The 15,000-nt window shown below is 42.8% G+C and overlaps 1 protein-coding gene across 9 annotated transcripts in view; it reads left to right on the plus strand.

The window, feature by feature from the left end:
• Positions 1 to 15,000, plus strand: part of sox5 (SRY-box transcription factor 5) — a 524,923-nt gene that overhangs the window by 431,968 nt on the left and 77,955 nt on the right. For all 9 annotated transcript variants that reach the window (XM_060903479.1, XM_060903480.1, XM_060903483.1 and 6 more), the window contains one exon: positions 2,915 to 3,001. In XM_060903479.1, coding sequence (XP_060759462.1) covers positions 2,915 to 3,001 — 87 coding nt within the window. The remainder of the gene's footprint in view (positions 1 to 2,914; positions 3,002 to 15,000) is intronic.

Below are 15,000 nucleotides of genomic sequence, written 5' to 3' on the forward strand. Positions count from 1 at the left end.
TCCAAACTTTACAAATATGGTAAATGATTATTGTTGGTTATTAAGAAAATGAAATAAAAGTTGTTGTTGTTGTTGTTGTTTTTATTTCACAAAATGAAAATTTAAATTAATAAAGAACAGGAAAATCTCATCTCATCTCATCATCTGTAGCTGCTTTATCCTGTTCTACAGGGTCGCAGGCGAGCTGGATCCTATCCCAGCTGACTACGGGCGAAAGGCGGGGTTCACCCTGGACAAGTCGCCAGGTCATCACAGGGCTGACACATAGACACAGACAACCATTCACACTCACATTCACACCTACGCTCAATTTAGAGTCACCAGTTAACCTAACCTGCATGTCTTTGGACTGTGGGGGAAACCGGAGCACCCGGAGGAAACCCACGCAGACACGGGGAGAACATGCAAACTCCGCACAGAAAGGCCCTCGCCGGCCACGGGGCTCGAACCCGGACCTTCTTGCTGTGAGGCCACAGCGCTAACCGCTACACCACCGTGCCGCCCGAACAGGAAAATAAATGATACAATTTTTTTGGTAATAAAATTTTCTTCTTTTTTTTTTTTCAAAAATATCATGAATCAAATTGAATCACAAATTGGGCCCACAATCCAAATTATAGATCTTTATTTCCAGAATAAACTCCATTTTCAAAATGAAAATTCCCAAATGTAATCTGAGATCACCTTTGAAAGAAAGAAAGAAAGAAAGAAAGAAAGAAAGAAAGAAAGCACAACTTTATTCATCACACACTTCCTCTCTATATTTAACCCATCTGAAGCAGTGAACACACACTTGCACACACACACACGTGAGCAATGAGCACACACACACACACACACACACACACACACACACACACACACACACACACACACACCAGAGCAGTGGGCAGCCATGCTAACAGCGCCCGGGGAGCAGCTGGGAGTTCGGTGCCGCGCTCAAGGGCACCTCAGCCCAAGGCCGTCCCATATTGTAAATCAACCAGAACTACTTCCCATGTTGTGAACTTGAACAAAACTACAACTTCACGCTCACAGCTTTCATAAAACTTTCTCTCTGATCTGAACACTTTCTGTTCTCGAGCCCTGGTTATGATGATGTAGTTTTATATTGTCATCAACTATTTTAATTTGAAAGTTTATAGATTTTTATTGGAGAAGACACCATTTTGGTGATAAGGAACTACTTTTTCATGTTGTATATTACGCGTGGAGTTAACAGAGCGACTATCCTGAGATAGAAATCTTGAGAAATGTGTGCATTAAATCTTTATAGTTTATCCTATCAGAAAGCAAACTCACAATGGCGTATGGATACGATAAGAATTTTAAGAACGTGACCGAAACTACTTTTTACCGCGCCAGTGTTGGAAATGTGAAATCTCTGATCAAATGAAACACCTTTACAGTCCTCATTATAATAATGTGTGTGAGAGAGTTGTGTGTTTTAAGCATTCATACAATTTAACAACTGCCCCTTGGAGTGCTCATTATAAATGTGTTTACAGAAAACTAGTTTTTCAGTTGAGCGGAAGTTTTTCCTCACAGAGACGAGTTTCTGTTTTTACACTTCCAGTGATGTTAACATAGCTGACACGATGAAATGTTAAAAACCTAAAAAATGTCCTCAGGAAAATAACCTGTTTAAATAGTTATTATGCAAGTCAAAGGGCAGATGTTCTAGCATCAGGAATTAATATTTTAATAAATTCTGTATTATTAATATTACTATACATTTTTGTCCTATCAAAATGTTTTCCAGATATTTTCAGTCATGAAGTCAGGTGGTGTATGGATATGATATGATACTATACTTTGAAGAAAGTGTTAAGTACCCGGAACTACGTTTTTACTCTATTTGACTCCAGTGTTGGAAATTTGTCTTTACATGATGATTGACTATTGACAACTGCCCCAAGGCCTTCATTCGATGAAACAAATCCCCCATGAAGAGGAACTACTTTTTCCAAGGGAAGAACTTGTGATTTCAGATTATAATGGAAGTCTAAAGGGCAGATGTTTAATAAATTCTTGATTCATCTTTTGTTGGTGATGGTGTTGGAAATGTCTGAACCCATCAGAGAAATATAACATTTGTCATCGTGTCACTAATACAGAATATCGGCGTATGGATATGACAAAATGTAACCGGAGCTACTTACTGTATCAGAAAGTTGTTTAAAAGTCTCTGATCACGGATCATCTTCACATCTAATCATTTGTGTAAGGCGGTATGGTCATGTATTTGAAACATTTACTGTATTGACACACGCCAAGAACAACTGCCCCAAGACTTTCACCATGAATGAGTTGTGCGTTTTGAGAACTAATTTTCTCATTGTTTGGGAAAATGTTCTCTCTGGTAATCACACACGTGCGAAAGATACAGTGGAAGGCTGATTAGGTAGAAAAATAGAGGAGTATTCCTTTAATTTAGCTCTGTAGAGAGCATCTGGCCTTCTTCTCTCTCTCTCTCTCTCTCTCTCTCTCTCTCTCTCTCTCTCTGGTCGAATCCGCTCGTCCTTGGCAGGTCAGTAATTAGCGTGTTTTGCGGGAGCCAGGGGTCTGCGTGGCGTATTAGAAAAACAAAGCGCCAGGCTCGATAATGTGTCCATTGTGGTGGTGCATTAAGAGGCTCTTTGTGTGAGCTGGAGCACAGGGCTAATGATTGGCTAACAGCAGGTGAGGAAGCAGCATCTCTCTCTCTCTCTCTCTCTCTTCATCTCTCTCTCAATCTGTTTTCCTCTATCCTCTCTTCTTCCCACCCCGCTGTTGCTGCCATTAGAGAGACGAGCCTTTATTACAGCAAATGGACTTTAAATGAGCTTTATTGTGATGTGGCCTTCCTTTGCTTGATTTTCTCTCTCTCTCTCTCTCTCTCTCTCTCTCTCTCTCTTTGTCTCTTGCCCCACAGAGGCCCCCAGCATTGAGAGGCTTCTGTCCAAGGATTGGAAGGACAAGCTGCTTGCGATGGGCTCCGGTCACGTTGGAGAGATCAAAGGTAAACAGGAAGCCTTTTACGTCACATGCAGCATCACATATCGTGTGTGTGTGTGTGTGTGTGTGTGTGTGTGTGTGTGTCGACAGTATCTATCTCTGCTGCACACTCAGACACATTAGTGCATTAGTCGCTCCATAAAATGCGCCACCTGTTTTGTGTTGCTCTTAATAGAACAACGGAACAAATATCGATTCGTTTGCTCACACACAGCTTTTTTTCCTCTCATGCTGACTTTTTTTTTCAACACCTGCTCATGTCATCAGTTTGCCAAAAGTTTTTTTGTCTTGAGCAAAGTTGCCTTCTTAAAGCCGACTCGTTAACGAGCCTTGCTAAGCAACTGCTGCTCTCACGTTAGCATGGTTAATGATACACTGTGTCAGGTCACCAAACACGTGTTCTACGCTGTTAACATTAGCGCTGATGGTTTTGATGTGCTTCCTGTGGGTTAGCAAGCTAAACTCTGAGTGCAAGAGCAAAAAACGGCCTTCACTCGGTGCCTCAGAAACATCTGATCAAAGCGAGACAGATTGCACTCTGGGTAAGAAGAAGGGATTCATTGATCAGGTGAAGGAACCCTGCTGAGGAGACATTTCTCCAGGAGAGCATCCCTGCTAGGAGAGAGAACCACGTGTGTGTGTGTGTGTGTGTGTGTGTGTGTGTGTGTGTGTGTGTGTGTGTGTGTGTGTTCATGACAAAACATTCTAGGCCTGTCATTTCCCTTTAAAATATCTATTCAGATATTAATAAGCTGTACAGCAGGAGTACAGGAGCATTACAGAATGTTTTCTGAATGTTTTCAGAAGATTTTACGAATGTTTTCAGAATGTTGCACCTGTACGAACCCTTGACCTTTCCATTAGCTCATGTTTTCTGACAACATTCTCAATCAAACAGCTCTAAATGCTCCTACAACATTGTGACAACATTTTTAGCCCCAGGATCATCAACACTAATGTGTTAATTTCACATCAACGGAAACGTTATGTGAGCAACGTTCACATAACATTGTGAAACAAATATTACACACTGCGTTTTGGATGATTTTTCTAAACCACAGTGCTGTTGAAGATTCTCAAAACTGATTGGTCAGAAGTTATTGATTCATTTTCAATTATGTATTATCATCCAATGATACATTTTCTAAGGAAAGATTTTATTTGGCGTTTATGGAAGGAGTCTCCAGTGTCAGGCGTGAAGCTGGAGAGTGTTTTATTCTTAAGCCTGATGTTCTCTGGGGTCACATGAGAGAAACGTGTCAGAGCAGAGAGACATTTAATGCTGTACTCTCTCTCTCTCTCTCTCTCTCTCTCTCTCTCTCTGTGTCTCTCTCGAACTTCACACCTCAGTGCGGTGCTTTAGGGAGATATCTGTTAAGTCTGGTCATTAATTAGGGGCGTGGGTTGCTTGACAGCTATTACATCATTACAGATTGGTTAATTACTGCCGCCTGTGATACGCGGAGGCTCTGAGACGCAGCCTGAGGATGTGTGGAAGCAGAGGAAACTGCTTATTGATCCTCGCCTCTGTACTCTCAACAGCCAAATACAAAGCCATTGGTCATGATTGATGAGAGCTGAGTTTTTTCATCTGTGTGTGTGTGTGTGTGTGTGTGTGTGTGTGTGTGTGTGTGTGTGTGTGTTAGTGCTGGGAGACATGGCAAAATAATCTCATACTGAGATACCTGGAGGAGACACTGTACATATCGGGTTAACAGGATGCTAACTAATAAGGAATCATGGACAGAGTGTGTGTTATTAAATCCATGTTTCAGGGCAGTTTACACCAGTTTATATTATACAGCTGTTTACAGATATTTCAGATGGAAAGGGTGCTCTAATTACCCGTTACTTTTTTTTTTTTTATGTGTCACATTTTTAGCAAAGATCTGATTTAAAAAACACCCAGAATGCAAATGTCAGTGTTCTATTTTAAGACGTAAAGTTGTTATTTTGGTCAACGTTCTATTTCAAGACGTTGTCAGTAAAAGCGCTGAAAACCTGAGTTCGGAGCAGCCTCCAAACATGGCCGCTCCGGACTACAATTCCCAAACACCACAGCACCCCTCAACTCCTGAGTATTAACAAGTACACCTGTCTCTCATTAGTCTGCAGTCACTCACTCCCCTGTATAAACTCAGTAGTCACAAACACACATTGTGAAATATCGTTCTGTGTTCCAGTATCTGACCTTACCAAGCCTTCTAACTTTCTGCCTGACTACTCGTGTTTAGACTCTGTTTACATTTATTTCTTGATTCCGTTTCCTCGCCTGCCTTCTGATATCCTGTTCGCTGATCAAACTACTCTTGCCTGCCCCTGACTATGACATCGGCTTCCTGATTTGGATTTGTTGACAGTTTGAGACGCAGCCACTCTCCCCTGCGCTTGCATCCATAAGTGCCTGCACTCTGACAGGATACTTCACCAGCTATGGATGCAGCTTAGGAAGTGAAGCAAATTGCAATTAACACTCAGGGGTGATAGTTAGGAGTGCACCAGCAGATGATTAGTGATCTTAACAGCAGAATATCACAACTCACTACTGTTGTATCGCAGGCCATCCCGACACGCCCCTCATCCTCTGCTGGTTCAGCCCAGATGGTTCCATGACCTTAGAAGTATTCAGGGGAAGTGTGTGACTGCAAGGGATTTCTGCTCCCATACTCCTTGTATTTTGCCGCTCTCACGGGAGCCACAGAAGAACAGAAGATTGCCCAATTCATCAGTCTTCTCTCAAGCAAGACTTTGCAGTGGGCTAGTGCTGTTTGGGAGTGTGGAGGTGAACACCACCTCTTATGACAGATTCATAGAACTATTCAAGTGTGTTTTCAATCACCAGCCTAAAGGAGTTGAAGTTGGTGAGAGTTTATTAACCATCAGACAGGGAGATAGGAGAGTAGCAGAATATGCTTTGGAATTTTGCACACTAGCTGCTGACAGTGGCCGAAACGAGCCCATGCCAAAGGCTACCTTTCTTCAAGGCCTACACCCTGAAGTACACACCGAACTGGCATGCCATGATGAACATCTCTCTCTAGACTCCGTGACTGATCTTGCTATTCACCTGGACCACCTTCTAAAGAATTGACCTTCATTACAGTCTCCTCCAACCCCTTCTACTACTTTAGCTTCCCCATCTCCCATGGAAGTCACTCATGCTCGCCTACAATGTTGAGAGAGAGATAGGAGATGCCGGGAGGGGCTATGTTTCTACTGTGGTGAGTCTGGCCATCTGATAGCAAAATGCCCAGTTCGCCCACCTAACCCAAAGAAAGAGTCAGATCCGTCGAGAAACCAGTCAGCCTGAAACCAGTCCTGAAGTAGTTCATAAGTCACATTCTCTAAAGGTGCCTGTTCTGTTAAAACTGTCAAACTCGACCCATGTTCTCTACCTTCATAGACTCAGGGGCAGAGGGGAATTTCATCAGTAGCATGATCATCCATAAATACCACTTGTCCACAGAAGACCTCCAAAGACCAGTCAACCTGAAGGCCAGAGATGGAGGCCCCACTGGTGATGGGCTCGTAACCACGCACACGTCACTCCTCAAAATTCAGGTGGGAGCACTTCATTCTGAGCTCATTTCCTTGTTGGTTACCCACACTGCCCATCATGATCTTATTTTGGGGTTCCTGTGGCTCCAGATTCATGACCCTCATCTCATGGCAACACAAAGAAATCCTTCGGTGGCCCCCATCTTGCTTCCAGAACTGCCTGAAACTCCCCCAGCTTGTGATATGTTCCACCTCTGTGGAGAGCCCATTGCCTGACTCTTTAGACACTGTTCCTTCATGTTACCTGGACCTCAAAGAAGTGTTCAGCAAGGGTAACGGTAGTGGCTTACCTCCTCACCAATCTTATGATTGTGCCATTGACCTCCTCCCAGGTACAACTCCTCCTTGCAACCGCATATACCCTTTGTCCATCACCGAACAAGCTGCCATGGAAGAGTATGTCCAGGATGCCTTGAAACACAGGTACATTAGGCCATCAACATCTCCAGCTTCAGCCGGCTTCTTTTTCATGGAGAAGAAATGAGGAGGTCTTGGCCCCTGCATAGACTATCGAGGCTTGAACCAAATCACAGTAAAATATCCCTACCCACTTCCCTTGGTGCCATCAGCCTTAGAACAGCTTAGATCAGCCAAGATTTTCTCTAAGCTGGATCTCCGAAGCACATACAACTTGATCAGGATTCGAGAGGGCGATGAATGGAAGATGGCATTTAGTACCACATCTGAGCACTTCGAATATTTGGTCATGCCTTATGGCCTTTCTCGCATGCCAAGTGTCTTCTAGTGCCTCATTAATGATGAGACATGCTTGGGAAGTTCATAATTGCCTTTATAGACGACCCCCAATGAAGATTTTAATCACAAACATGTAAGGTCAGTACTCACCTGATTATTAAAGAACCATCTGTATGTCAAAGCTGAGAAATGCGAGTTCTACGTCCACCAGATATCCTTCCTGGGGTACATCATCAGCTCAGAGGGTACATCATCAGCTCATGGACCAGAGTAAGGTCTCTGCAGTCACATCTCGGCCAACTCCCACCACGGTGAAGGAGCTACAACATTTCCTGGGGTTTGCAAATTTTTATCGTTGCTTCATTTGTGGGTTCAGCATGATCGCCACTCTGCTCATGACCCTGCTAAAGAAGGGACCATGCCACCTCCAGTGGAACTCAGCAGCCAAGGAAGCTTTCAACTGGCTCAAGTCCATCTTCACAATGGCCCCAATCCCTCAGCATCCAGACCCTACTAGGCCATTTGTCATAGAGGTCAACGCTTCAGAAACAGGAGTAGGAGAGGTCCTTTCACAGCAATTAGGGGATAAACCAAAATTGCACCCCATCACTTTCTATTCTAAGAAACTCTCTCCAACAGAACAGAATTATGACATCGAGAACCAAGAACTCCTAGCCATCAAACTGCCATTAGATGAATGGAGTCACTGGTTAGAGGGTGCTGTATACCCATTTACCATCCTTACAGACCACAAGAATCTAGAGTCTTTGAAGACAGCCAGACATCTGAACCCTTGCCAAGCCAGATGGGCCTTGTTCTTCACACAATTTAGATTCATGATCTCTTACTACCTTGAATCTAGAAACACTAAAGCTGACACCCTCTCTAGAATCCATGCCACCTTGAACCACACTCCAGAAACCACTCCCATATTACCACCTGACTGTTTTGTACAAGCCATCTCTTGGAACATAGATAAGGAGAAAAGACAATCTCAACCTATCAATCCACCTGAGAACTGTCCTCCCAGACTCATGTATGTGCCGCCACGATTCCAAAGTAAACTCATCACTTGGGCTCACTACTCTCCGGCCACAGGACACCCCAGTACTCACAGTACAGACCAACTACTCAAAAATAAATATTGGTGGGAGAACATGAGCTCAGACATTAATCATTTCATCTCTTCCTGCTCCAGCTGTGCCCAAGTGAAGGTACAACAAGCTCCACTGGCCAGAAAGCTCTGTCTTCTGCTGGTGCCCCAATGACCCTGGACTTTCTCACCGACCTACCCTGATCCCAAGGCACACAGTCATCCTAGTGGTCATAGATCAATTCTCCAAAGCCCTCAAACTCCTCCCATGCCCGAATGCCATGGCATTCGAGACCACAGAACTCCTGTTTAATCACATCTTCCACTACTATGGCATACCTGAAGACATCATCAGTATCCAGGGTCCTCAGTTTATCTGTAGATTATGGGCTAAGTTCATGGACAGGCTAGGGGTATTACTGAGCCTAACATCAGGTTACCACCCACAATCCAGTGGCCAGGTGGAATGCACCAACCAAAAGAGAGGCTGCTTCCTCAGAATTTTTTGTATGAGGAACTAGAAGAACTGGGCACAATTCCTTCCCTTGGCAGAATATGCACAAAACTCTCTGAAACATTCCGTTACTCAGTTAACCCCATTTCAGTGTATCCTTGACTATCAACCACCACTTTTTTCTGGGACAATACACCAACTCAGATCCTGGCAGTGGATTCGTGGGAGGAGCAAGCAAGTATGGGAGGAGGTCAACCAGAGACTAGAGCAAGTCAATGAGAAGTACAAGCAGTATGCAGACAAACATAGAGGGGAGACCCCAGAATATGCTCCAGGGGACCAAGTGTGGGTGTTCACAAAAGACTTAAGAGAACCCAATACCTGCCAGAAACTTCAAGCCTGATACATAGGTCCATACAAGGTGATTCACAAGGGCAAAGAGGTCTCATACAAGTTAGAACTCCCACCTCACTGAAAAATGGCTCCCACTTTTCATGTGTCATGCTTAAAGCCTGCCATCCAAGGTCCTCTAGCCACAAACACACCCACCCAAGAACCTCCCTCTCTAGATCTAGAAGGTGCCCCCATAAACCAAGTTAATAGAATCCTCAACTCTCGACAAAGACAAGGGCAGCCTGAGTACCTGGTTGACTGGGAGGGGTTGGGCCCAGAAGAGCACAGCTGGGTTAGCTCCAGAGACATCTTGGACCCATTCCTCACACAAGAACTCCACAAAGAGCATCCAGACAAGCCAGCACCAAGAAAAAGAGGTCGCCCAAGAAAGGAGTTTGCTCCCAGAGGGAGCACATCGGGGGGGTTCTGTCAGTCACAGAGCTGAAAACCTGAGTTCGGAACAGCCTCCAAACATAGCTACTCTGGATGACAATTTGCTAAACACCACAGCACCCCTCATCTCCTGAGTATTAACAAGTGCACCTATCTCTCATTAGTCTGCAGTCACTCCCCTATATAAGCTCAGCAGTCATAAACACACATTGTTAAGTATTGTTCTGTGTCCCAGTACCTGACCTTACCAAGTCTTATAACTTTCTGCCTGACTACTTGTTTTTAGATTCTGTTTATGTTTATTTCCTGATTCCATTTCCTCGCCTGCCTTCTGATATCCTGTTCGCCTATCGAACGACCCTTGCCTGTCCCTGACTATGACATCAGCTTCCTGATTTGGATTTGTTGACAGTTTGTGACATCCACTCTCCCCTGCGCTTGCATCCATAAGTGCCTGCACTCTGACAGACGTAAAATTCCTATTTTGGTCAACATTCTTATCTCATCTCATTATCTGTAGCCGCTTTATCCTGTTCTACAGGGTCGCAGGCGAGCTGGATCCTATCCCAGCTGACTACGGGCGAAAGGCGGGGTTCACCCTGGACAAGTCGCCAGGTTATCACAGGGCTGACACATAGACACAGACAACCATTCACACTCACATTCACACCTACGCTCAATTTAGAGTCACCAGTTAACCTAACCTGCATGTCTTTGGACTGTGGGGGAAACCGGAGCACCCGGAGGAAACCCACGCGGACACGGGGAGAACATGCAAACTCCACACAGAAAGGCCCTCGCCGGCCACGGGGCTCGAACCCGGACCTTCTTGCTGTGAGGCGACAGCACTAACCACTACACCACCGTGCCGCCCCGGTCAACATTCTATTTTGCAATTCTTCATTATTAGCCTGGTTTCCATTGCAGTTTTTGTGTGAAATAAAAGCTTTTTTAAAATACATAAATAAATAAATTGACAAAAAACAATTGTAACTGTTTTTGTTTCCATTCAGTTGTGCAATTAAAGCTGAGTTTTCTCATCTCACTATAGCTCTTACATAGTGTTCTCTTTTCCAAAAACATCACATTTCTATTTGCACTTCATGTCATGTTATGTGACTTAAACGCAAAAATGTATTTTCATTTCAATTTTATGAAAATTTCACTTTATGAAATCCTCTTAAACACCACATCATGTGAGTGTAAAAACGTTGCAATACTGAATCAATTTTTTTGAAATTCATGTGTTTTCATTATTCATTTTGCGCGTTAAGCAGTTTAATGGAAACACATCCAATCTCATTTGCATCATTTCACACAAACCTCTCGTTATTTTAAGGGACTCAAATGTTTGTTTCATCAATATTTCATTCCTGTTAGTTGGATGTCCACACTCACACTGAGTTTACTACCTCATCATGTCCAGCAGAGTTTATTAATTTATGATACGAAGTTATAATCTGGTTCGAACTTTGTACCTGGTCATATTTTATAATTAACATTTTTATAAAAGGACAGCAATTATACATATTATTTTTAAACACTAATGACAGCATTGCCTTTAAAATATTTTTGTGGAAAAGGGAGTTTATTGATATTCTTGTATTATTAAAAATATTTTTTTAAATATACATACAGTATTTGACATTGGCCCAGTTAGGAAATGAAAACATTCAGTTAATGTTATAAAATTACATGTGATAATTTTAGAAAAAAATATTTTGGATACAATTTATCACAACATCAAAATTATTATGATGTAATTTATTACAATATTGTTTTTCATTATGATGATGTAATATTTGACAAACTGGTTTCCAAATTACTTTGGAAATTCCTCATGATATTAATGATTCTGTGATGTAACTAATCACGATATCAACATTATTACTATCAAAATGTTATCGTAATATTGATACTAAGTTGTAACTAATCACAATATCAACAAATTATTGTTGATTATTTATTATATTATTATAATTAGACAACAATTTTTCGCAATATCAATACCGTGATGTAACTAATCACAATACTGACAATACTATGACAGTTTATGACAATATAAATAGTAGTGTGATGTGATATCGCAAATTGCTCTTTATATGACAAGTAATACTAATCATTTTTGATTGGTGATTGGGCTGCACATGCGCATTCTGTGCTACGCATTTCCTGGTTCCCGAGTTGTTTGGATGAGTCTTTTTTTCCGCGAGTGTTGGCGTTAATTACTAATCTTTTTAATAATTTTTTCTACAAATAATTTTCCAGTATCCTCTTCATTTTTTATTGTGCTTTCGCTTTCCTTTTTGTACTTTCCACTTTTGCTTTCCTTTTTCCGTTTTTTTCTCTCTCCCTTTTCGGAAGAATGCCGAGACTGGAAGCTTTCTTTTTTCTCCTCCTGCATAAAGACCACAAGCAGAGGCCATCCACATCGGATCTGCTTTAATATTAACAGATCTTCGATTAAGGTACGTGAATCTTTTCATCATGGCACACCTTCTGCCTGTTCAGTGTGCTGAGTGGACAATGTTTAGTCATTCTTCCTCCATCGTTAGCGATAGCTTTATTTGTGATAAATGCAGATTAGTTAGCTCTCTGATGGAGAAAATTATAGCGTTAGAAGCGCGTGTCCAGGTTTTAGAGAAGACCAGTGAGAATGAGAACAGTGTAGTTTCTGTAGGGGAAAGTCTGGATGCCCTAGGTGGAGTTAGTAATCCCCCAACTCCGGCATTAGAGCCCTTACAGCGGGGCGAATGGGTGACGGCTCGGCGGCATAAGCATAGAGCCAAAGCTACCACTAAGGCTCGCCCACGGGAGCACCACTCCTCTCCGCGTCACGTGTCGAACAGGTTTGCTCTCTTTAGTGATGCACCCACTGAAAAACCTGAAAGAGCTCTGTTTATAGGGGACTCGATCATACGGCACGTGAAATTAGCTCAGCCTTTAGGGGCACCAGCAGCTTTAGTCAGGTGTATACCGGGAGCCAGGGTGCCGGACATAGCAGGTAATCTTAGGGTCCTAGGCAAGCACAGGTTCTCAAAGATAGTTATCCATGCAGGAGCTAATGATATACGCCTTCGTCAGTCTGAGGTTACTAAGAGTAACTTTGTAGAGGTGTTTAAATTAGCGAAGGCGATGTCCGATGCTGTAGTATGCTCTGGCCCCATCCCAATGCGGCGTGGCGATGTAGCTTACAGCAGGTTATGGTCGCTGAACTGCTGGCTGTCCAGGTGGTGCTCTGAAAACAGTGTGGGCTTTATAGATAATTGGGCTAATTTTGAGGGCACTGCTGGCCTGTTAGGGCGGGACGGTATCCATCCCACTCGGGAAGGTGCTGCTCTCATTTCCTGCAGCATAGGTCATAGTCTCAGAACAGGCCTAGTTAATTTCTGACAATCCAGAGCCAAGGCCAGGGAGCAGACGAACAGGCTAAACCGACTGTCTGCTAGCTGCACAGAGTCGTCACTCAGGGTCCACTACATCGAGACTGTGTCTGTTCCCCGAGCTCAACAAAAAGGTAGAAATACTCAGAGAGTTTGCTCCAGTAACCTAATCAATATAAAATTAGATCAGACTGACTGTACAGCTGCTGCCAGCACCTTTGATCTAAAGGTGGGGCTATTAAATATTAGATCTCTTACATCTAAAGCGCTAATGGTTAATGAACTCATTACTGATCAGGAGTTTAATGTACTTTGTTTAACTGAAACATGGATTAAGCCAAATGAATATATAGCATTAAATGAAGCGAGTCCTCCTGGATACAGTTATATACACCAGCCTCGTCTAACTGGCAGAGGAGGAGGCGTCGCGGTTATTTATAATGATTATCTAGGTGTAACACAAAAACCTGGTTATAAATTTAATACATTTGAAGTTCTTCATACAAATATAATGTATGTAGCCTCGAAAACTAAGTCTACCCAGTTAATTCCATTGCTTATTATTTACAGGCCCCCGGGGCCATATTCTGAGTTTCTTTCTGAATTTGCAGATTTTATCTCAGATCTGGTTATTTCCTTAGACAAAGCTTTAGTTGTCGGAGATTTTAATATTCACTTCGATAACCCAGAAGACCCTTTAAAAACAGCGTTTGTGTCCATTTTAGATTCAGTAGGGATTAATCAGAATGTCATAGGACCGACCCATAATGGTGGTCACACCCTCGATCTAATACTAACATTTGGGTTAAACGTAGACAATACAGTCACACTTCCACAGTCTGAAGTTATCTCAGATCATTATCTCATCTCATTCAAACTATGTCTGAGTAATAATATATGCACCTCACCACGCTACTGTATTAAACGTACTTTCACGTCAACTACTGCACAGAGCTTTATAAATGATCTCCCAGAGTTGTCAACTTTGATTGGGTCACTGTCAGCCCCTGCAGAACTTGATCAGGCAACTGAATGCTTAGAGTCAACATTCCGCCGTACCTTAGATAATGTAGCTCCTCTAAAAAGGAAAATGGTCAGAGAGAAAAAATTAGCACCCTGGTATAATGATGACACTCACACTTTAAAACAGACCACTTGAAAATTGGAACGTAAATGGCGTCAAACAAAATTGGTAGTGTTCAAATTAGCGTGGAAGGAGAGCTTCCTGAAGTATAGAAAAGCTCTTAGTGCTGCGAGATCAACATATCTCTCCTCCCTAATAGAAGACAACAAAAATAATCCTAGATTCCTATTTAATACTGTAGCAAAATTAACCAGGAATAAGTCCACTATAGACACATGCACACCTGCAGTATGTAGTAGCAACGACTTCATGAATTTTTTTAATGACAAAATTAAAAATCTCATTCTCATCTCATTATCTCTAGCCGCTTTATCCTTCTACAGGGTCGCAGGCGAGCTGGATCCTATCCCAGCTGACTACGGGTGAAAGGCGGGGTACACCCTGGACAAGTCGCCAGGTCATCACAGGGCTGACACATAGACACAGACAACCATTCACACTCACATTCACACCTACGCTCAATTTAGAGTCACCAGTTAACCTAACCTGCATGTCTTTGGACTGTGGGGGAAACCGGAGCACCCGGAGGAAACCCACGCGGACACGGGGAGAACATGCAAACTCCGCACAGAAAGGCCCTCGCCGGCCACGGGGCTCGAACCCGGACCTTCTTGCTGTGAGGCGACAGCGCTAACCACTACACCACCGTGCCGCCCCAAAATTAAAAATATCCGACAAAAAATTCAAACTACTAATTTAAGGTCAGACAATGAAAGTAACCTTGTAGTTAACAATATAACTGTATCAGATCATCAGTTAGAATGTTTTACTCCCCTTAGAGAAACTGAATTACTTTCATTAATCTCAGCATCAAAAGCCTCAACTTGTGTACTAGATCCCTTACCTACACATCTATTCAAACAGATAATACCTGAAGTAATTGAACCGC

This window comes from Neoarius graeffei, chromosome 21, assembly GCF_027579695.1.
Source record: "Neoarius graeffei isolate fNeoGra1 chromosome 21, fNeoGra1.pri, whole genome shotgun sequence".
Lineage (NCBI taxonomy): Eukaryota > Metazoa > Chordata > Actinopteri > Siluriformes > Ariidae > Neoarius > Neoarius graeffei.